The sequence below is a fragment of the Botrytis sinoallii genome (genome assembly GCF_014898435.1).
Source record: "Botrytis sinoallii strain Bc 23 chromosome Unknown BSIN_020, whole genome shotgun sequence".
NCBI lineage: Eukaryota > Fungi > Ascomycota > Leotiomycetes > Helotiales > Sclerotiniaceae > Botrytis > Botrytis sinoallii.
In genome coordinates this window covers 895,087-919,396 of record NW_024066047.1, presented here as the reverse complement: position 1 = coordinate 919,396, position 24,310 = coordinate 895,087, and the positions used below count along the sequence as shown (strand labels likewise).

Sequence of the window (24,310 nt, the reverse complement as noted above, 5' to 3'; positions counted from 1 at the left end):
TCACACGATGACTTGTCATAAATAGAATTATCAAAAGTTGTTCTCTCGAAATGAATCACACATTGCACCCAAAGTATCGGGATTTAGTGGATACCATAAAATACAATAGTGGGAGTTTTTTACCGCTGCTGACGCGGACTATACTTGCCGACTACCCTGGCCATATTGTGAATAGCTGACGAGTGATTCGGAGGCAACGATTCACATTCTTGAAACAATTTAATTAAATGTAGTTAGTCTACATGCATTGATAGTTTATCACATGATATGCTTTACTTATTATAACAATCAAACTAAGAAAATTCTCCTTGGGCATCACACCAATCATTCTCGGCATCCCTCTGAACTTGAATTAATACTTTAGTCGTATTCTCCAATCCGCCTACGATAAATCTTGTATCATCGAAAAGTGCCTGCATTGCATCTCTCATTCGTTGGTAATAACGTATTTCCAATCTTAATTGGCCATTCTCCTTCGTCAGCTTCTTAATTCTTTGAGCTGTACTTGGGTGTTGCATTTGTTTGGCTGCTTGCAAACGCTCAGGTGTCGCTTCTAGTGCAGCGGTGGAGCCTCTTTGAAGTCCTATTTGAATATCAATAGCCGTTGGCGCATGCGGCTTGTCTGATGAGCTTTTGGGAGATAGTTTATTGATTCTTTGCATTTTTATCTCATAAAGTTTTTGGATCTGTTGATGCGGAGTAGAAATTTTTACAACAGTTATAGATAGAACGGAACTCTTTATACATTTACGAGGACGTCAAAGAATCATACGGAACTCTTTAAGCAAGATCTTATCTTGTCACGATTTCCATCATCTAAGTAACAACAAAAACTAGAATTGAGTGTTAGAATAATCCAGGATTATCAACAGAGCCCTGTATTCATTCATATTCAATTCTTCAGACCTGGCTTTCCTTCAATCTCTTTGGAACTCGATCGTTCGCATCTGTCTCTTCTGCTGGTCTCTTTGAGTCGTTTAATTTCCACTGCGTCAATTTAATAGATTCGAGAACCTTATGTGCGTTTTCCTCATATAAAAATAGTTTACCAGCTAAAGATTGAATAACTTGCTGATTGTGAATGATTTCGGTCTTATTTTGCATAACTTGAAGGTATAATTCGTCAGTTTCGCTTCGTAATATACCATTAAATGTCGTTATCGAATGTATGGTATTTAAAAAGTGGGCTTGCAAGGCCGTGTAATCTCCCGCCATCTTTTTTAAGCGCTCTTGCAAATCTTTCGCCTTTTGAGCGAACTCCAGGGATTTGGTTTGTTCAATTTTGAGGTGGCATTGTACACGGAGCCGAGCAGATACCTCAAGTCTTCGGGTTCTCTCACTCTCGTATAGGCGCTTCTGCGTCAGATCATATTCACTAAGGTGTAATGCTTGATCTTGAAGCTTTGACTCAAGTTGTTTAATTCGCTCACTGGCGGCTTCCATCTGCTCTTCATATGATCTGTGGATCTCTGCGTCATGTTTGAATAGGGCAAAGTGACTTTCGGAACAAAGGTATACATCCTGAGAGAGGTCAACACAAATCTTCACTAATGCATCTATAAGTTTGACTTGCTCTCTGAATAACCTCGAAGTTCATATTTGTAATCTCAATAATAAGGTTGAAACTGATGTACCTGTATCGCTCACACCGTTGTCTTTATAGTAATTTTCGTGGTAAAAAAAGTGGTAATTATGAAACCAAAAAAAGCAAAGGTCTCTTTTAGAAAATAAGATAGGGTGAGAGGGTGAGTATAATCGACATTGCCGCCTTCCATATCTATCCTGGTTCTTACGGATATCCATAAGCCTCTCCCTCTCCCTGTCCTTGTCCCTGTCGCTGTTCCTGTTCCTGTCCCTGTCCCTGTCTCCCCAGACTCTTGGGACCGTCCTTAGTATATAGAGACGGGTAGATGATTTTAATGTATAGTAATTCTTGACATTCAATTAAACATGGACGATTTCGAAGATTGGTTGAAAGACACGGTGTCTGCTACTTCCGATCAGAACCCATCCAAATTTCGATGTTCGCCGTCTAATCAAGACAAGAGGCCAATTCAGTCATACAATACCAATCAGCGACATAAAATTGAGAGTGGCAATGGCCAGCCTTCAAGCCTCGACCAGACAACGAACAACCTGCCACAATCAAACCCATCGGGCTTTCAGCACCTCAACGGAACGAACTTTCATCCCGACCCTACTTCTTTCAACCCACATGCTCATCTCTCCGCATCATCTACACTCAACTCTCGCCCATTGATGCCACCACCAGTCTCGAATTCTTCGACAATGTCTCGTCAACAAAAGCGTACGCATAGCTCCTTTCAATTCGACATCTCAAATAAGGACGCTGAAAAACAGAAGGATTACGAGAACACATCACACTTTTTCGGTGTAGAAGATAATCAGCGCCAGAATCAGTACGATAATCAGTCGTACTCTGATTTGAGATCCGAGTTCCTGCAAATAATAAGCAAATTGAAGGGAGAGTTTGATACCGAACAAAGGATAAGGATGGCCATTCAACGTGAATTGGCAGATATCAGGAATGAGTAAGTGTAACTCACACCAAGACTCATTGAACCTCAAACTCATACTTATCATTCAGATCGGTTACTTATATCAAGCCCGCCTTATTGTTTAGTGAGAATTGTGCTGAATTTTTATCGACCTTCCCACGGCAGATGAAGGATGCCAGAGCTGCTTATGATGATAAAGTGAGGATCTTAGATAGAAAGATAGCCGAGCTCGAAACATTAAAGCAACAGGTACAGGCTGAAATTATTTAAAATAGATTGTAGCTGTTTTCTCTAACGGCGCTAACTACATGCTCTGTAGTTGCCTTCGTGCCTTAGGCACCAATCACCAGCGTGCCCTACTTCTTATAAGTAGGACCTCTCTCTTCCATAGCTCTTCAACCCTTATGTTATAATATAAGTCTTTACCCGCACCATGACATTGTCTCAATTTAAATCACCAGACTTCTGTTACTATTTTTTAAATCCAGTGATTTGCACGTGACGATTCAACAATGCCCCAAAATGCTAACCAGGCAGCCTCAGCTTCTGCGATCTTATCATCGCATTCCTTCAAGGTGCTTCTGATCAATAAAACGGAATCCATCAACTCGTCCAGCAAATCCATTAAAGCATCCCATTCTCGTCGATAATATATAAGATTTCGATACATGATTTGGTTCTCTCTTATCAAGTGTGCAACTGTGTTTGATTTTGAGATACTCTCAAATTCGTCCACTTTAATTACAAGATCTTCCAAAGAGAAGTTGTCCTCAAAAGGATTCTCATCTTGACTGTAAACACTTGAGCAGGGACGTGAGTTGGAAAACGGAATCGGATTTAAATCCGATGCTTTTTGCTGACTCATCATGGAAATCGACCCGACCTAGATTGGACTTGTCACAAATTGAACTTTTCTTAAACTGGACATTGCATGAAGAGAATATTAGGAACCCCACGTTTTACACATCTCCTCATGAAAAATAAGTCTCGTATGCTGACTAAGTATTGAACACCCTTGAAGGAACGGCACAGACTTTGTGAGGCGGTGGCTGCAAGGGTGCGGGGCTACCGGACTGCAGGGTTGTGAGGATGATCAATGATGATGAACTCCTTGTAATAGATGGAGACGTCCGTTTCCGCGAAGTGCTCAGCGAGATAACCTGGCAATGGTTGAATTTATACAACTGAATGGCAAGGTAAGCGCCCCCATAGAGATATTTAACTACAATCGATTTTAGTGCACCTCTTATTTTGGCTTTGGAGATCACCGCCCTCAAGCCGCATAAAAAAGCATTTAAACAATACATGTTTTCAATGAGATTCGTGTAATTCAATCTATCATCGATACCTAGATTATCCCCCGAGACCTCACTTCCCGCAATGGAAATGACCAAAGAGCTAGAAGGGAATCTTGAGAAATTCACCACATATGCCTTATTCTTTCACCCCATTCTGAAGTATGGCGAGAATATTGATCGCATGGATCTCGATTTGTCTTCGGTACTCATCTTTCCATTTCGAATTAGGACAAAGCTGACTGATTATTTAGTGTACCACATGGCCTGAAGAAGTCATCAAGTGTATCTCATGGTACATGCACGCCCATGATCAGTACCAAGTTCCAGTCAAGATGCGGAAAAGGAGCAAGAACTCAATAGTGTTTGATGTTACAAGTTTTCTGTTATCCAAGACTACATATGATAGCAAACCTCGGGTTGTAGGATATGTGAGAAAGCGATGTCATCGCTTGATGAAAGATTTGATCACTACCTGGTATGCTCAAGGGTATCTCACAAAAACTCAAACCATTTTCCGGAAGTCTTCGATGTTCAAAGAGTGTTGGGAGCGTGCGCGAGAACAGTTTGTCCGTCTTAAATCAGATGAGAGCAACATTCTGGCCAACGAGGCATCATTTGCAAAGGTCGGTCTCATCACGTTTATTGGGCTTTATTATAGCATGACTAATCTAATTTCACCAGAGAAAGGCTGGCGATATCTGTTCCGCAGACGGAAACAGCAAGAAGGTTCGACAACACATGGCCGTTGATGACACAACTACTATTAACACGTACGATCGTCTAGATTTGGTGGAAAATTGGATAAGTAAGTAAATTTCGAAATCATCTTACTTGGATTTCAAAACACTAGATTAACGGAAATCTAGACCACAACAGTGTATCGAATGTCCATGTGGAAATCAATACTACTCATCCGATCACACTCCAAAAATCGGGGATGATCGATACCGAATTGCAACAACCACTTTCTAATCAAAGGAATAATTTTTCGAATTCAAGCGGGGAAAATGGTTGCGTTATTGACACAAGATCGGAGAACGAGTGGCGTGTAAACGAGAGAGATGAGCTACGTAGCCAAGCCCATAACGTCTTTTCAGGAGACGAACTCTCTCCCCATTCAGCGAAAACAATAACACCCAAAAGTTTCCGCACTCCAATCATTTATCCTGCACTTCCTCAAACACCACCTTCACAAATGATCCTTAACCAATCTCCGACTCGCACGGCTCGAGCACATCGCGATACAAATACCACATCATCACATGAGGAGCTCCATAGCATCTCCGATTCAGGAAACATGACTTCTTTACCCATAGAGAAGATCATGCAAATCAATACAATGTTAGAATGCTTCCGATCTACTGCAATAATTATAACTCCAGAACGCGGTTTCTGGGTTATGGTGCCTGCTGGGCCAGTCCTTGAAGATTTCAATTTTCACACATGGTATAGTCAGAAATTTGGACTTGATGAATCTCAAGGACTCAGGTTTCACTATATGGATTCGTCACTCAATCCAACATCTTGCCCAGTGGATGTAGGCCGTTCTGATTGTGAAGGTATCATATTGAAGCAACATCTGTTTTTCGACTTCGTCGAAACCTTTAATCACTTCAAAGGAAATCTTCGAACGTATAGGATAGCCGTGATCCCCGAGAATATGGTTCGACTCTCTCTCTCCTGCAGGAAGTATCCTCTCGAGAATAAGGAAAAGCTGTTTAAATTTTACCATGAGTGCGAGCAAAAGACACCTATCTTTTCTATACCGAAACCATTGAACTCGCAAAGGCAGAATCAGAAAAAATCAGTATTAGGACCGCACTATGAACAGGAAAGAAGGATCGACTCTTCATCGCTACTTCATGTTATGGAGCCCTCCAACTCTTCTCCTACTGGGCCACCGTCTCATGTCTCAAAATTCGCCTCTTCTCGAATTCATGGTACCAAACTTGGTACTCAAGCCCCCACTCTTCTTCCACCGATTAACCTTCCCCTCCGCAAGCTTCCCCCTCTTGGCGAGTTGGATACTGGAAGATTCATTAATCAGTACCAACTAGCTGGCGAGCCAGGAATCGTAGTTCGTGTCCAGAAAGCAGATGGCAAATTCACTGGCCCGCTGCGTAATGCTCCTTTCGGGCCCGATGTCAAAACCCAAGATTTCTTTACTTGGTTCACTCAAGTTGCATGCCAGCCTTCTACCAGCGTCCCTGATATGTTGCAAATTTGCTTTAAGGATGCCGTTCCAGTTGTCGAATACGAGATTTATCGAGGAGATGAGAGACAATTCACAAAAATGTGGCGTAACATTCTCCCTCAGTGTCGTCGCACTGCAGCAATCATGTCACCATTAAGTGAATTTGTTATCTTTATTCGGGCGCTTTATTGGCACGTTGGTTCATCCTGACGCCTCCCTATTTTCAGTCATTCATCATGTCCTGAAAGGGAATGAAAATCCTTCGGTGTTTTTGAATCTCCTAGTTCATACGTTGTACCTCGCATTTATCGTTATCAATAACTTAAATTGTACTTGAAAAAATTGACTGATGCCAAAATAGGCACTTGCAAACCTCCTTGAGCCTTAATGCATTAATTGATGATGATAAAATAAGACCGTGGAACTTGTACTTGTACATATATGTATCTCTGTATGGACATTATGCTCTTGTGATATCATTGTCTCAATACTCTGGCAAATTTAATTCTATTTAATAACTTATTCCTGTCATTTTTCGCACTATAAATCATCCTAAACTGTCTGCGATCTTAAGTTTATTAGTAAGTTCAATATCGCATTCTCGATAAAAAATTCTAATAATAGATTTAGCCACTATACATTGAATTTCTCTTTGTTGTATCTTAAAGTCGTCTAAATCAAAGGGCAACAATATTTCTAATGAACCTCCTCGAATAGTTACTCACTCGACTACAAAGTCCCAAGTTGAAGACAGTCTGAAGAACAGTCATCAACTGCGTATAGAGCGTTCCGATCGTGAAAATTCTACTGAAACACCTCAAATCGTCATTCATCATACCAGTCTGCAGAGCATCGTTAAAGATGCAACTCCTGAGCCACATCACTTACACCCTTTCTATCGTTCTCAAAAATTTGATTCTCATGTAGGAAAGAAGTTTCAAGATACTTTAGGAAGTTTACCAGAAGATGAGGCTATGTGACTAAAGTTTAAAAAATAGTCATGTGAGAGCATCTACGCTCATCTCTTCGACGAAATTTTTAATCAACATATACAAATTTTGGTTGCTGCAATGTATCTTAGCCTAAAATCTATTATATTTTACATGTAGCTATTTCCCTCTCGTGAATTTCAGAAAGGTCTAAAATCTGGACCGCCAATATGCCAAACTCCAACAAACATCAAAAAAAACGTAATTGTATATCCAGGAAATGAGCTTGGTGAGTTTGAAAAGCTTGTTGTATTTAGGACTGAACCTGTAGGAATAGGACCATGATCGACTATCAATGAGGTGCTCACCGCTACGGAAGTTGGGATTGTCGCTGTTGATCATCCGATCAGGGTGAGTATTGGAGCAACAGTGGAAGTATCGATGAGACTTTCGAGATTGAGCTTTGTTTCCATCTTATTGTAACTCTTTGTAATTCACTTATCATAAGAAGTCTTTAGACTTTGATTGATGTTTCCTAGCATTGTATTTATTTGCATTAACACCCCTATTTAAGCATCTCTTTCATATAACAAATTTCAAAGGAAACTTTTTCTTCAAAATACAACCCTTTCGTAATCGATTTAAATTATAATTATTAAACCAAATTGATTGCAATTATCCCCAAATGATTCTGACCAGTAATTATTGTAATACTATCATCAGCATTCCAAACACAAAATGTATACAAAAATTCATATAAAATTTTTACCTCAAATTATCAAAATAAGAATAAAATCCTCAATATAAATTGTTTCAATAATTCATTAATATTTAGGGATACAGCTATAATAAAGGCTTCTTCTAAAGCCTTCATTATATCAAATATTTATCCTACTATTGCTCTAAATATCCCAATACCTTCAAGCCCTCCCCTGCCTTCTGAAAACCCTCAATTCAAAATCTCTAGCCCTATTCTACCAACCAACTAGTTAACCAATTCTGAAAAAAGAGTTGAAAAGTTCAATCTACTTAGTGACCCCTTTATTACTCAAAATACAATCAATACTACCTATATATTCAATTAGAATAAAAAACATAATCCTACAATACCTCTTAACAATTAAAACAAACAACTCAGAATACAAAACAAACTAACTATACCAAAAAAAGCAATCCTAAAAGCAAGAGACCTTATATTACTAGCATCCACTCTCACTTAATCACATAACAAACAATCTAAACTTCTAGACCTTCTTGAAATCTTTAGAGAATATATTGAAAAGGGAAAGCTTACTACAACCTTCAATATGATTGTATCTCAAATCACTCATCTCGAATCAGTTATATGGAAGATCGAATCGCAAGCTAAAACACTAGTCAAAAATCCAATTCCAATTACTACAATACCAACTAAATCAACTTTTACAATTATAATAAAAAAAGAAGAATGGAATCTAGTTAGTAAAGGAAAAGCTATTAAGCCTACTCCAATAGACAAAAAGATTGAAATCATTCAAAGATGTTCAATTCTAATCAAACCAGAAATCCCAAATCTTACTTCCTTCTTCTTCTTAACTATTCGAAACAAAATAAACGAAGTCTTTCAAAAGAGTAAAATTAAAGAGTTAGTTATTATAGTACTTACTCTATCCTTTAATAACAATATCATTATTATAGCAAATAATCTCTTTACATTATAATTCCTTTTAGAAAAGAAAACTATTTGGAATAATATTATTAAATTCGAAAGAATTCAAAAGGATCAAGAATGGCATAAAGTCATTATCTACAAAATCCCAATAAGAGAATTCTCAGGACTGAAAGGAATGGATCTTATTTTAGAGGAAATCAAAATCTTTAATCCAGATTTCAAACCAATCGGAACCCCCTTCTAGCTCACACTAGCTTTTAAAAGAGCTTATCAATAAGAGGGAGCCACTCATCTAGCTCCCGATTCTCCAATAGATCCCGATATACAGATCTTCAGATATCAAAACGGAAATAAAACCTTTCAAATTATCAATATATACAACAAAGCCGATCAAGTCAAAAAGAAAGGTTTCACAATCGAAAGATGTTTATATAATATATCTACCTCACAAGAAACCATCTTATTAGACGACTTCAATGCTCATCACCCTTGGTGGGATCCTTTTTCAAAGAAAAGCGGAAACGCTGATCAATTAACTGAATGGTTTGAAGATCAGAATCTCATTCTTCTCTGTTGAACCTTAATGCCTTGTAACCGATTTCCCTACTACGTGCACGTCCCTGCTATATGCACGATCTCGATCACCCTTTTTGAATAACTTTAAAAATTAATAACAATTCCAATTTATAAGATAAAGAGCTAGCAATTTAATTGATAAATGATAAGATACAATACTATCTAAAAACATAATAAAATCTTCAGATTTTGAATTTCGATGGAACTCGTAGTGCTCGCCCTCTACTAGATCGCAATATGACCTCCTCCTCCTTCCCCTTCGAATTATTAGCCTCTACAGCATCAGAAAGCTCTATAGTCTTTGTCGATGTTAGATCTATAGTAGAAGAAGCTTTGGGGAACTTTTTATCTCTTTTGATTGGAGATTTTGTTGATTTTAGAGTCTTTTTAACCTCCTCTTTCGCATCACGTGCAATCTGACGATCAACCTCCCTCTGCAATACCCTCTCTTTCGTCTCAATCTCCTTCCGTTCCTTCTCAGCTTTCTTTTCAGCTTTTATCTGAAGCTTAGCTTCCTTCTCTTGCTCCTCTTTAAGTGCTTTATCTTCTTGATACGCTCTAGCTTTAATAATAGCAGAAGGTGACCATAAAAACGCACCATTCCCCTCCTCTCCAATGAGATTTAAACGCTTTGAACGAGCTCTTTTCCTTTTTTCAAGCTTTAGAGCCTCTTCTAAACCTTTAGATCTATGCCCCTGTATAGAAGCTTCAGCTCCTAATGTAGTTGCAGCCTTAAAAAGCTTTAAAGTGATCTCATGGGTGGGAGCGCGACGAAATTCTAATTTCATTCTACGCATCGCTTTTGACGTATACGGTGTAGCAAGAGCATCCCTGCGAGTTTTAAATGATGTAGGTGGCGTAAGAGGAGCTTCCGGAGCAATACAGTCGATCGTAAGACTCCTATTCATAGGATATATGCCCGTTTTTTCGAAGGATCGTAAGATATTATGCCTCGTACAAGTGAGCTCCCAAGCCTTTTTAAATATGCCCCAAAACATGCGCTTTGTCATACCAACAATCCCCCCGCTATTGTGCATCAAATCATTCAATAATGTACTGTAATTCGTCGAAAGGGCACCGAAGGTTCCAACGTCGAGAGGCTGTAGTCGATGTGTAGAATGAGGGGGGAGAATTAAGACAATAATCTTTAATTCATCGCATTTTGAAAGGAATTCCATATTGACATGACTAGAATGACCATCGACAATAAGTAGACGATATCTTCCACCTGCTTTTCGACGTGTAGCAGGGTCGAATACGTTTATAAGCCAATATAGGCCAAAAGCATTCGACGACCACCCATTGCTTGAGGCTCCAAAATAGGCTTTATCCTTCTCCCCTACATCCTGAACCCATGTATCTTGTAGATCCCCTGAGTCTCCTTTATAAATAAGAGCGGGAGGGAGAGCTGTCCCATCAGCGCATATAGCTGCCAATAGGGTGATAAACTCTCTTGATCCATCTTGCCTAGCTTTTGTCACTCTGCCTCTATTATAGGCGCTAGCACTCATTATCCTCTTCATAGTCCTCCCCATACCGATCATAAAGCCCTTCTCGTCCCAATTGTATATATCTCTCGGCCGTATATCGTATTTTATGGTCACTTTTATCAACTAAATTAAAAAAAGAGGGGCATTAGCAAGAGCGTTTTAGGTAATAAAGATCAACAACAATAGAAAATAGCTCAAACCAGATCATAAAAGTAATCAAATATAGCAACATTATCGGCTTTCACACGCAAATTATCAATGCAACGGAGATACCGACTTTTAAGACGTGTTGAATGCCTCTTGACAAAATTGCTAGTCCAGTTCTTTCCCACCTCTCTGCCTAGGATCTCTTCTGCAAGGTTTCTGACTATGCGGCTTGTAGGAGGGATAGATCTCTGTGTCAGCTTGTTGATTTGATCAACTAAAACCTCCTCCTGATCGCTAGAAAGCGCTTGTTTCGTATCGGAGAGGAACTGTTTTCTCGAGGTGGTTTTACCTCTATGCCGCCGGGAGAGCGTGGATCGATCAATTTTAAAGAAATTAGCTGTCTGGGTGTATTTAGGAGCTTGAACCCCTTTCAAATGATCTAATGCAAGCTCTATACGAGCCTCTAAAGGCATATCATCGATGTTTGAAGCCATAATGTTGATATTTTCAAAGTCGTGCACGTAGTAGGGACGTGCACATAGTGGGGAAATCGGTTATTTAAGGTTACTAGGAATGAGGGGTAATCAGGATCGACAGAGGCTTATAGAAGATTCTAGTCTTGTAGCGACGACGACATTGATTAGAAATACAAGAGATAAAACAGAAGGTTCTAGATAGTCCTGAAAGGCCTATATATACAGGTCCTCTATCATTGTAAATAAATAATTAAGTTGAAATCAATATTCAAGAAAGGACAATATTAAATCTGAGTCACCACTCGCGTATATATTATATATCACTTATATATATATATGATAAACCTCTGAACAAGAGGTTATGAGTCCGGGATAGCGTCAGGACTCAGATATTTCAATTCGATCAATCCGAAGAGGAGCTTATAAAATCGACTTATAAAGCTCAGTACACTTAGACTACAAGCTAGAATGGAGGAAGATTACGGTTTCGAGAAGCCGAAGATCAGTAAGCTCATCGGTACGAATTATAGATCATGGAGCATCCAAGTAAAGCAACTTCTTAAAGGCCAGGGCCTTTGGAATGTGGTAGAGAAAGGTATAGATATCGGAAAGGAGGCTTTAGGATCGAAGGATCCGGAAGTTATAGATGCAAAGGCTAGCACAATCATTATGAGTCTTTGCGGAAGGGAAGCTTTAAGCTTTATATTGCTCTGCTCAATTGTTAAGGAGTAATGGAAAGTGCTGAAAGATATGTATCAGTTATTAGGGCAACAACAATTAAGCTCTAAGATACAAGCTTTTACAGGGTATAAGATATCAGAAGGAAGTTCAGCTAAGGTAGCAGAGATAGCTAATTATCTTAATACCTTGCAAGCTGAAATAAGTGAAATATTACCAATAGAGAAGTTATCGGACACATTAAAGATATCGATCTTTTATAAGGTAGTCAGGGATATGGATTCGCGGTTTGATCTCTTGATTTTTCAATTAGAGGTCAGAGATGAACCATTAAGCTTTAGTGCTATAGTGGCTAAATTCATGGAATTCGAGTGTCGAATGGGCTCTAGAGAGAGTATAAAAGAAAATGCTCTTAGTGCAAAAACAGATTCGAAAGGATTTAAAGGAAAATACTTCAATTGCGGAAAGGGAGGGTATAGAAAGGCTGATTGTAGAAAGGCTAAAAAGGATCCGGATAGTTCTAATTCGAATAACCTAACTACTAGACCATTATCGATACCCAATGGTAATAGAGGCTTATTACTAAAAGTGGAATAAGTAAAATCAGTCGAGATTAGTTAAATAACTAATATAAGCCAAAAGTGTTTTTAAAAATCTATATAAATAGTAGATTTAGGATGCTCAAGGCATATAATATATACTAAGAAGGAATTTAGTAATTATAAACTATTAGATGAATCTATCAATATTACTACAGCATCAGAAACTATAATTAAAACTATTGGTGAAGGGACTATAGTTTTAAAGGTTAAGATTGAAAGGGAAATTAGGCTTATACCCTTAACTCGAGTTCTACATATTCCAGGACTAACAGAATTATTAATCTCGGTTTTGCAGTTTCAAGATAAAGGACTAACTATAACAACTATAACTAATCCTAAAAAGAAGCTACTGATATAATATCAAGAAGTGACTATAAATACTGCCTGTCGAATAGGACATACCTATACCCTTAAAAAACCTGATCAGTATAGGATTAATAGTCTAAAAGCTTTTAAATCAATAAAAGCCCCTAAACAAAAGAAAGCGGTATTGTAACATCAAAGATTAGGCTACTTGAGCTTAGGAAGCCTTAGTATGCTGTATAAAGCTACTAAAGGCTTGAAAGAATCAATTAAAGGTTTAATAGAGCCATGCGAAGCTTATATTACCTCGAAATCAATAAGAATAATAAATCGGAAAGCTTTAGAATATTATAAAAGCCTATTAGAAAAAGTCTATAATGACTTTTGGGGTCCTTATAAGATACCAAGCTTATTCGGAAAGCTTTATATACTTACTTTTACAAATGATTATACTCGCAAATCATAGGTTTATTTTATTAAAGATAGAAAATCATTACAAAGTATATTTCAGGTTTTTAAGGCTAGAATAGAGAATAAAACAGATTTAAAGTTCAAGATTCTTAGAGCTGATAATGCCTTTGAATATAAAGCATTAGAATCTCAAATAGCTACTACTAACATAATATTCGAATATATTATACTATATACACCTGAATAGAATGGAGTAGCGGAAAGGCTAAATAGAAGCCTAATATCGCTAGTTAGAGTTATGTTTCAAAATACAGAACTACTATTGAAGTTTTGGCTAGAAGTAATTGTTATAGTCTGTTATGTAAGGAATAGAATTCCTATTGGCCTTGATGGTAAAATATTTGAAGAAGTATATAGTGGCAAAAAGTCATATATCGGATATTTGAGAGCATTTGGCTGTGTAGCTTATGCTTATATTTCAAAGGAAAAGTGTTCTAAATTGGAATTGAATGCTAGGAAAATGGTATTTGTAGGTTATATGCCTATAAGTAGACAATATAGACTATATGATATTGAAAAGGGGAATATTATAGTATCAACAAAACCTAAATTCTTGGAAAACAAACATTTAAAATAACTAAAAGGCTTAAAAAATAAGGGAGAAGTATCAATGCCTTTTGATCCAATAAAATCTATATTACCTATTAGTAGTAATAATAAAGGATCTACAAAACTCCAATTAGAAGAAAAAGATATTAACAATACAATAATAATAGATACAGGAAATTGGACAGCCGGATCTAGATTTCCTGAGAACTTTAGGTTTAGGGGGGTAGAGGTTCTTGAAAAAGAAAAAAAACCTGAAAGCAAATTTGAAAATACCCAATAAGAGTTGGAAACCCAGGATCCTCAAGATATATTAGGCGAAGAAAGGCCTATAGGACGTACACTCAGGGAGCGAAAGCCAATAAATTACGCTTTGTCGACTATATCGAAAATCAAAACACCTGAAAGCTATAAAGAAGCTATAAACGACCCTGTATATAGTATATATTGAAAAGAAGCTATTCAAGAAGAGCTAAATAAATTACAAGCTCTTAGAACTTAGGAATATACGGAATTACCTAAAGAAAAGAAAGCAATAGGGTATAAATAGATATTTACAATCAAATATACCCCTACTGGCTTGATTAACAAATTCAAGACTAGGCTAGTAGCCTAAGGATTTAAGTAGATTCCAGGGAATGATTTTCTAGAAATATTCAGTTCTATAATTAGACAAGAAAGCTTGAGAGTTTTATTAGCTATAGGAGTTTATGAGAACCTGGAAATACACCAAATAGATATAGTTAGTGCTTACCCAAAAACTGAACTATATACTACAATATATTTTAAGCCTTTAAAAGTATTAATAAAATGCCCAAAAGATAAAGCTTTGCTTTTAAAAAAACCATTATATGATTTGAAGCAATCAGAAAGAAAATAATATATTAAGGCTTACAAAGAATTAAATAAGCTAGGGTTTAATTCAACTTATAGTAATCTAAGTGTATTCAGAAATCCGGAAATAAGTATATTAATAGGATTATATATAGATGATATAATTCTATTAGAACCCAACTTAAAGGATATTCAAGAAATCATAAAAAGAATATCGAAGATTTGGGAAATAAAAGATTTAGGGGATGTAGGTAAGATATTAGGCCTATAAGTCATCAGAGATCGATAAAAGAAGACCCTGAATATAAACCAGAAACAATATATTGAAGGTCTAATTGAGCAATTCAGAATGAATAGAGCTAAATCTGAAAAACTATTAGTAAATGATCGAAATACATTAGTTATAGAGCTTCCCAATAAAGCTCAAGTAGATCAAGCCCTATATCAGAGTACTATAGGAGGTATATTATGGGCAGCTAAAGGTATTCGTATTAATATAGCTTATATATCGGGACAAATCAGTTAATATTATAGTAGGCCTATAATAAAGCATTGGAATGCTACAATAAAGGTATTGTGATACCTTAAAGGAACTATTGATTATAGTTTAGAATACGGCCAAACAGATAAAGCTACAAAACTACAAGGATACTGTAATGCCGACTATACTGGGGATATAATGAATCGAAAATCGATATCAGGATATCTATATTTACTATTAGGAGGACCTATAAACTGAAGCTCAACTAAACAACGCTGTGTCAGTACTTCAACAACTGAAGCTGAATATATAGCTTTATCGAAAGCTAGCAAGCAAGGACAGTAGTTGAGAGGGCTATTGAAAGAGCTTCATAGGGAACAATATCTAGACAAGAGCTTAGAAGTGCCAATCTATAGTAATAATCAAGGATGTATAGCACTAGCTAAGGATCCTATAGCTCACAATCGCACTAAGCATATTGATATCAGATATCACTATATTAGGGATCTAGTAGCCTATAGAAAGACTACTATTGAATATTGCCCAACTAAGGATATACTAGCAGATTTACTTACAAAGCCATTGCCAGCACCAGCATATATAAATTGTATCAAAAGGCTATTAAAGATCTAATAAGAATAGGAATATTTACAAAATACAGGAAGAGGACTGTTGAACCTTAATGCCTTGTATTTAAGGTTACTAGGAATGAGGGGTAATCAGGATCGACAGAGGCTTATAGAAGATTCTAGTCTTGTAGCGACGACGACATTGATTAGAAATACAAGAGATAAAACAGAAGGTTCTAGATAGTCCTGAAAGGCCTATATATACAGGTCCTCTATCATTGTAAATAAATAATCAAGTTGAAATCAATATTCAAAAAAGGACAATATTAAATCTGAGTCACCACTCGCGTATATATTATATATCACTTATATATATATATGATAAACCTCTGAACAAGACCTTTCATATATTGACGATATCGCTCTTATCACTAAGTCATCTACTTGGAGAAAGAATATTAATTCGTTAGAAAGAGCTACAAAACAATTATACGAACTCAGCTCAAAGAATGCAATCCAATTCGATTTAGCTAAAACAGAGCTAATGCATTTTTCCTCTTCCAAATTAACAGCTCAATATCCTATTACTTTACCCAATTCGGAAACAGTAATACCCCAATCTCTAATTAGATGGCTTGATATCTGGTTCAATCCGAATCTCAAATTCGATCAACACGTCAATATCAGAGCAGCACAAGCGAAAAGAGCCTTTCAACGAATAGCTCGCTTAGCTAATACAGAAAAAGGCCTTAGTCCTAAGGCTATGAGACAGCTATACATAGCTTATATAACTAGTATTGCTGACTACGGATCGGAAGTTTGGTGAAAAGGCCAGATCAAATTCAAGGATACACTTCAATCACTTCAAAATCTAGCTCTTCGAAAGATACTTGGAATCTTCAAAACCGCCCCAATCCTTCCAATGGAAATCGAAGCAGGACTAAAACCAGCAAAAATCCGTTTAGACTCAAATATAAAACGATATGCCTTTCGATTAGTAAAACTATCACCAAATCACCCAATCAATATCGAAAAAGAAATGCTATCTCAATACAAATCGGACCTAGAAGCAATGGCTACCCCTTGAAGGAAACGATACAAGCCACTTCAATTAGATAAAATAAAAGAATTCATAGAACAAGATTTCGATCCATCTACTCTCGAAAAGATTACCCATTTCAACTTCCCTCCCTGGAAAAGAGATACACCTTACAAAGTCAATATTAGTAAAGCCTCGAAAGAAGATACAGCTACTCTTCATAATATTATATTTAAACACAGAAATCAAAATACAGTTTATATATATACTGATACATCTTCTACCAAAAAAGGAATTGGAATAGGAATAGGGATAGTTGCAATACAATCAAATGGATCAATCTCTTATCGAAAACGTTTGAATATTGGTATTAATCAATTAGTATATAATGAAGAATTATTGGGAGTTATAAAAGCTATCGAATATGCTAGCACTGTAGCATATAAAGGATAGAAATTCAAGATCTATTCGAATAACCAAGCTAGACTTTATTGTCTAAAAAACCCCTTCCGATCACCCCGGGCAAGCCTACCAAATACGAGCAATCAAGGCAGCAGAGGATATTAGAGCAAAAGGAGCTGAAGTCTCTTTAAATTGGGTTTCAGGTTATACTTCGATATAAGGAAATGAAATGGCTGATAAATTAGCAAAAGAAGCAACTTCAATACAGGCCACTTCAAGCGAAACCAGTATAGGGCTACTTGATATAATAATAAAGGAACACGACTCCGATTAATGACTAGAGATTTTCAATCAATACAAATCCAAATCAAATCAATCAGATATAATTTATTCGAAACTCTTCCCATGGAAAATCAGCTTTAAAATCAAGCTACCAGAAGGTATTAAACGAAATACTGCTAGCGCCTTCTTTCAACTCAAAATCGGCTATAGTTATATTAAGTTTTATTTATATCAATACAAACTTTCAAATAATAAGTGTATCTGCAACAATATCGAAACAGCTGTACATCTCCTTATTGGTTGCTTAATATATAGAAAAGAAAAAAAGGAAATCTTCAAAGAAATACCAATCTCTAAAATCAACCTATAATTTCTGCTACATATGAAAATAGATATCGAATTAGCAATCAAATTCATTAATACTATCAAAATCGCTATTTAAACTTGGCATTTATCAAGAGTCGAGATATAAAACGAAATTGTGGAAGAAGAAGAAACAATAAGAAAAGGAAAGAAAGCCATTTTGGAAATAAAAAAAAAAGAAGGAGAATGAAAGAAAAGATAGAAAAGAAAGGATTTAACCCTCTTTACTCTATATCTTACTATATGCACTTCGTATAGTAAACGGGAACAAGTTCCCAATATTAATTTTCACTTACCCTATTATTAAAATTCCTAATTTTGTACTTTAAAAGTTATCCGCTAAACCATTTGGCCTAGCCGTCCTATATAGTCATAGACTGAAGGTGGACGTTAATTAAATCAATCAATCAATCATTATAACCAGATTTGCAATTTCATGTTTCCTCGATATATAAAATAGCTCAAACTTTTCCAAAGCGAAAAAGATCTTATTCTGATTTCCCTATTATAGAATATATCGAATAATTCAGCAAAGTATACATATATTCGTAAATAGATTCTTAGATATATAATATATAGCTATATTATCAGTATATCCGAAATACTATACTTTATCTTGATTGAGAAGCTTAGTAAGGTAAAGAATATACAGAATAAGGGAAAGTAGCAATCCCTGAGGGGTACCGCATACAACCGGGAAATCCTGTATTGTGATCCCCTCAAGCCTTACACACACATATCTCTCAGTCAGAAATGAATCAATAAATTGCAAGAACACTATAGACCAACCCTACTTCTTTATATATTATAGAAGCTGTCTTTTAAGGAGTGTATCATAGGCACCTTATACATTCATTGTTATTAATATAACCACTTTGTCAATTGTTAAAGCAAGCTCGATATTATGGGTGAAGGCAGTTATAAGATTAATACCGGCTCTTTTTGGCAGTGCTCCGTAATGCTAAAAGCTGATAATGTTGTATCTCATAGCTGTCCATGCAATTTGACTGGCAATGTACCTTTCTAGTCCTTTTCTAATATACAATATCAATACAATCGGCCTTTACAATCTCGGGGATATCCTATCCTTCTTATCAATCTTGGGCAGCATAACTACTTTAGCGAGTTTCCACTCGTTAAAATAATAGCTGAGCCTAAGGCAAGCTGCGAAAATCTTATGTATTATACTCTTTATACTAGGCCAGTATGTTTTGAGGAGATGAATAATTACCCGATTGATTCCGGGTGATATGCTCCTGACTCCTATTACATATTTTTCTATTTCCTTTGTGGTAATCGTTCTTTTCTATAATAAGATCGTTTGGCAGCCCTATTCCTATAAAGGGTCGTACTGTAAATCGTTCGATACTTTGAAGCAGTCGAGTACCGTTTGTAAAGAGTACTTTGGCTTTTTTCCTGGTATCAGTAATCTCCTAGCCTTTGATTACTAGAGGAGAGGCCTTGAGGTCTGCTTTAGGGTCAGCTTGTGTTAGTTCATGACTTTGTATAGTTCCTGATTGTCCTATACATTGTCCAAACGCTTAGTTTAATAGGCTTGTTTCAATACTCGCACGACCCTCTGTAGATCCTGTTGGGCAGTTGCTATTCTGTTAGCAGTTCCAGTTCTCCTGGCTTGTATATATATTCGGTGTGCCTTCTTATACTTATCAGTCCACCACAGGGATGATCGGTAGGGTTTACAGCCTTTCTGCCCTATAGCTACTACAGAAGCGCTTAATGCGCTTATGAGTCTGGCAATCAGTCTATCGATATCGTAAATAGATCGGAGATCCGGGTTCTGGAGGTTCGCTAAGCGGTTGGCCATTATACCTGTCAGGCAAGATAAATCTGAATTGCGTATCCGGATATGTACTTGCTTATATTCAGAGATTCCTTTATTCAAAATAATAATAACTTGAATAGCGTAATTGGAGTTGCTGTACAGATCATCATCGATCACCATCGTAGTGGTAGTCAGGTTGGAAAAGGTTAGGTCCAGAACATATCCCCTCGTATACATAGAGATACCAGGAATCCCGATATACTCTATTCCCTATTCGACAGTTCATTATGCAAGCGTATCATCTTGATTAGTAGTTGCTACTCCGGATTCCCACAGATTATATTTAGTATTAAAGTCACCTCCGATAACCGTACCAATCCCTGAGGCAATCTCTAGTCCAAGTATATATTCTATTATCAGCAGATCAAGCAGGGTGTGGTAGGTATTAAGAATCGAGTACCCATTAATATTGATTCAAAGTAGGTCCCTGCTTCCGATCTGCTTCATTTGTCTGATCTTCAAATTGCCTCCTTTTTTATATATAGGTGATTACTTGTGGTCTATGTTTAGAATCATCAACCGCTTTCTAGATATCGATCAGCTGGTATTGGTTATATACAACATAATTTTGGGTTACCAAATTATCATACAATCGGGGTTTTTAAATACAGATAATATTCATATCAGTCTTTTCAGTAATCTGTAGGAGGGTAATATAATTAGAGTATCCATGTTTCATATTCGCTCATACAATCGTAAGTCTCCTTTTCCTTATTAAGTTTATATTGGTTATATAACTTATATAGGGGTAGTGGCAGTTCGTCAACATTTGACTCATTCCCCTTATTTATTTCAGAATCGGGAGGTGAGAAGGCTTTTTTAGTTATAGCTGCTATATTATAGTTTACTTCTTTGTTAGTATGACGCGGAGGGTTATGGTTCGGGGTGTGAATCGGATTGTTGGAGGGGCCTTTCCCTGATCGGGCTTGTTTGAGTGATTGGTTCACTAATTGCTATTTGTTTTTATAGGCAGTAATACAGGCTTCTGGTATAGGGGGTCTGGGGATGATCACTTGAAACTATTTGACTGGTATTAGAGCAAATGCCTTTCCCTTGTATATTTCCTGAGTTTCCCTTTGGCTAGCAGTTCTGACTTCTCTTATTTATCGATGGGTAAGCCTGATCAGTTTTCCATTAACTAATCATAATATCACTGGACAGTTACTATATGCGGATCAAAAAGGTTCTAGGTATTCTGCATATTGAGCATCGTTTTGGTATTGCTCATAAATCTTTCTATCAATATATTTAGTAATCAGTTCACTACATCTAGAGCAACAAACCGGGCAATAACATATATACGGGTTACAATATAGCTGGCACCCATTGGAGTGCTGTTGTGGTTAAGGGTATCGCGATCTATCAAGAGGCTTCAAGTATTCATTGATATTAAATAACCAGAATGGTTTTACTATCTTCTTGAAACTAACAATCCAATTAACCCTCCCTGTAAAAGGGTTCACTTTATATTTAAAGACTCTGTATTACATTGGTTCCTCTTCTACCTACACCTTGATCTCTTCTCAAATAATCGTATCTGGGAGTGTTATAAGCACACCCAGCATATTGTAAGGAACCTGAAGTACAATATAATTATACCAAATCTCTGCAGCTTGAGTATCATTTGCATCAAGTGTAATAATCAGCTATATACGATTTTCATCTTACAAAAGGTTCTTGTATTCCTCTAGCATTTTGTATTCCAGGGTCTACTCTGTTCTATTGCAATAGAGCAAGGGGATTAGTTCGAGCCTTAATCTAGGAACTACTTCTATAATCTTTAGTTACAGTTCAAAGAGATTATTAGCAATCATCTATTACCTACTTCCCATCTTTATAAGGATTATACAACTATTTCGCTCCCGTTATTCGTATTTCTGTATCGTTTCTATTGTTTTGGGTATACTCACCTTAACGCCTTTTGGTACCTAAAGCGCCCTTCCAGTCTTGAGTGTATCAGTATAGGATTTAGTAGTTCCCTTTGGGGTTGCTTTTATGATTGGTGTAGGGGTTCTCTGTGTAAGCCCGGCTTATCTTATAGTCTTGATTATACCATCAATATACACAGACCTCAACGTGTTGGTGTAATTCAGTTCCATCTTGTTTAAGGTTTTAATGTATGCGTTGATTACGTTTGTAATCTTTAGGGTTACTTGTTGCTTTCCGTCCTTCTTATAGAATTGATTGGTTATTGTTTTGTAGATAAACCGTGTGTCGCTATCTCTACTCACTTCAGTTGTCGATATAATTGTTATCGTTGTTGTTAAAGCAATTGGATCGCGATCCAACACACTCGACGACACAACAGATCACTCACAACCACACATTGACAGTATTATGGTATTGTAAGATTCCTTCAATATGATTTGTTATAATATAGCTAGTATCCGTTGAATATTTAATGTTTAATGATAAAAGATTTAGAGATCAATAATATAAATGTTAATACTGTTTTTTTGAATAATGAGCTAATGGATACAGAAATCCTTATAGAAGTATCAGAATTTTTTAAAGAAATCTTTTTTAAAATCAAACTCAAAAGCAAATCATATTTCAAACTGAAAAAGTCATTTTATAGTTTAAAACAAGTGCTAAGAGTTTGATAAATTGTGATTCGAAAATTCTTTAAAAAGATTAGACTTGAAGAATCGATAGTGGATTCGAATTTCTTTATAGAAAAGAAAGTGTATATTCTATTATATATAAATAATCTATTAATAATAAGAAATCGTATTAATATAAATTCAATAAAAAAGATAATCGGAAATCGATGGAAATGCAAAGACTTAAGCAAAATCAATATATTTCTAGGTATTTAAATAGAATGATATTGATAAGATCGATTATTTAAGATATATTAATCAAATTATATAAAAAAGATCTTGTAAAGATTTGGGATTGATTTTATTGATATAAAAGATTTGCTCTTATTTTTTGATACAGCTATACGAAATGCAAATGAAAATGAATTTCTTTATTAAGACGATATAATACTATATTTTCAGATTGTTAATATACTATTTATTTCTCGAATTGTACTCAATCTGATATAGTATACACTATTGATTAGCTTGCTCATATTATACATACATTAGGGGAAAGTTATTTAATACTTACAAAACACTTACTTTAATATCTTGCTAGCATATACTCAATAAGCATAGTCTATTCAAATCAATTAAATATATTTGTATACAAATATTGAGCTTATATAGATTCGATTTGGGAATCTACAGCCAACAGGAAATCTGTTTAAGGAGTAGCTTTTATCAGATATAGAGGAGTTATAATATGATCTTCAATGAAACAGAAATCGATATCTCTTTATACAATAAAAGCTGAGATTATAGCAGTAAATAAGGGTGTAAAAGAATTAGCTTGAATAGAAAAGCTAATAAAAGATTTAGGAGAATACTCTGAGGAAGAGCCCTTTATCCCAACTTTATATTACGATAACACTAATAGAGTTGATTAAATACAAAAGAATAAATTCTATAATAAAACAAAGCATATCGATATTCGATAGTACTATATTCGAAAAGATATGGTTAATACCAAAAGACTATATATCGTATGGATTTCAGGAATTGAATAGATAGCTGATATCCTTACAAAACAGCTCACATACCCTGACTTTATAACTTATAAAAAAGATTTAGGATTGGATCTGGAATGCTGAATACAAATGCGTTAAAGAGAATCAATAGTTGTATTTGGTCAAATCAGTCACCTTGATCGATTTGATTGATTTAATTCAAATTGATTAAATTGACCAAATTGACTAAATTGATTAAATTGATCAAATTGATTAAATTGACTAAATTGACCAAATTAATAAAAATCATCAAATACATCTATTTCAACAATTTCATCAGGTTTATCAGATTCACTATATTCACTAGATCTATCGAATTTATCAAAAATTATCCAAATTAATCGAATTGGTTAATTTATTATGAATTGATCAAATTGACTAAATTGATCATTTTAAGAAAACCATATAGGATAACAGATAAGCTGGAGATCTGTTCATATAAGATTGGATTTGGGTTGTTTACCATACTAAAAAGGTGACCCTACGATCCGAAGATAACAAATCCGAAGCAATCCATTGATATACACACAAAGAGGATTTTACAAAAGCAGATTGATATTCGAATTGCTAGATGGATTGGATTCGATCTGATATGGATAGGGAAAACAGGATTCAGATAAAGAGTACTCTTGTACTGCGATACGATATTAAATCGTAGAGCTGTCAAACTCCACTAGAGATGTAGATATTATAAGCAACTCTGAAACGTTGGCATTATCGCAGGAGTTAATGAGGCTCTTCACAAATATATATATATAGAGAGTTTATATAATTTAGATAATAGATTCCTACTATAGGGGGGATATTGGAAATCACATGTATAGCACGTGTGTGGTATGTGCACACCACTATAAAACTCCTTCTTCGGACTTCCCGGATATATAGATCTGATATACATATTTCAATATATCACTCCTTATGCATAACTTGCTGTCTATTTCTGACAATTATATTCAATTTGCAAAGCTGAAGAATACGCGGTATTACCTTATATCCAGCTTGCAGAATTGAAGAGTGCGCGG

General features: G+C 35.9%; 4 protein-coding genes across 4 annotated transcripts; 2 read left to right on the top strand and 2 right to left on the bottom strand.

Annotated features, from left to right (window-relative positions):
* Nucleotides 1-293: 293 nt before the first annotated feature.
* Nucleotides 294-662, bottom strand: EAF02_009621 (uncharacterized protein; the record flags this gene model as incomplete). The annotated part of the gene is made up of 1 exon (XM_038905669.1): nt 294-662. The coding sequence occupies one exon, from the start codon at nt 660-662 to the stop codon at nt 294-296; it is 369 nt and encodes a 122-aa protein (XP_038754727.1).
* Nucleotides 663-900: 238 nt separating this feature from the next.
* EAF02_009620 (uncharacterized protein) lies at nt 901-1,443 on the bottom strand (the record flags this gene model as incomplete). Its single annotated transcript, XM_038905668.1, has 1 exon — nt 901-1,443. The coding sequence occupies one exon, from the start codon at nt 1,441-1,443 to the stop codon at nt 901-903; it is 543 nt and encodes a 180-aa protein (XP_038754726.1).
* A 507-nt stretch (nt 1,444-1,950) lies between these two features.
* Nucleotides 1,951-2,789, top strand: EAF02_009619 (uncharacterized protein; the record flags this gene model as incomplete). Its single annotated transcript, XM_038905667.1, has 2 exons — nt 1,951-2,552; nt 2,609-2,789. 2 exons carry the CDS (start codon nt 1,951-1,953, stop codon nt 2,787-2,789), a joined length of 783 nt encoding a protein of 260 aa, XP_038754725.1.
* A 1,110-nt stretch (nt 2,790-3,899) lies between these two features.
* EAF02_009618 (uncharacterized protein) lies at nt 3,900-6,221 on the top strand (the record flags this gene model as incomplete). Its single annotated transcript, XM_038905666.1, has 4 exons — nt 3,900-4,019; nt 4,069-4,440; nt 4,499-4,622; nt 4,684-6,221. 4 exons carry the CDS (start codon nt 3,900-3,902, stop codon nt 6,219-6,221), a joined length of 2,154 nt encoding a protein of 717 aa, XP_038754724.1.
* Nucleotides 6,222-24,310: the final 18,089 nt, after the last annotated feature.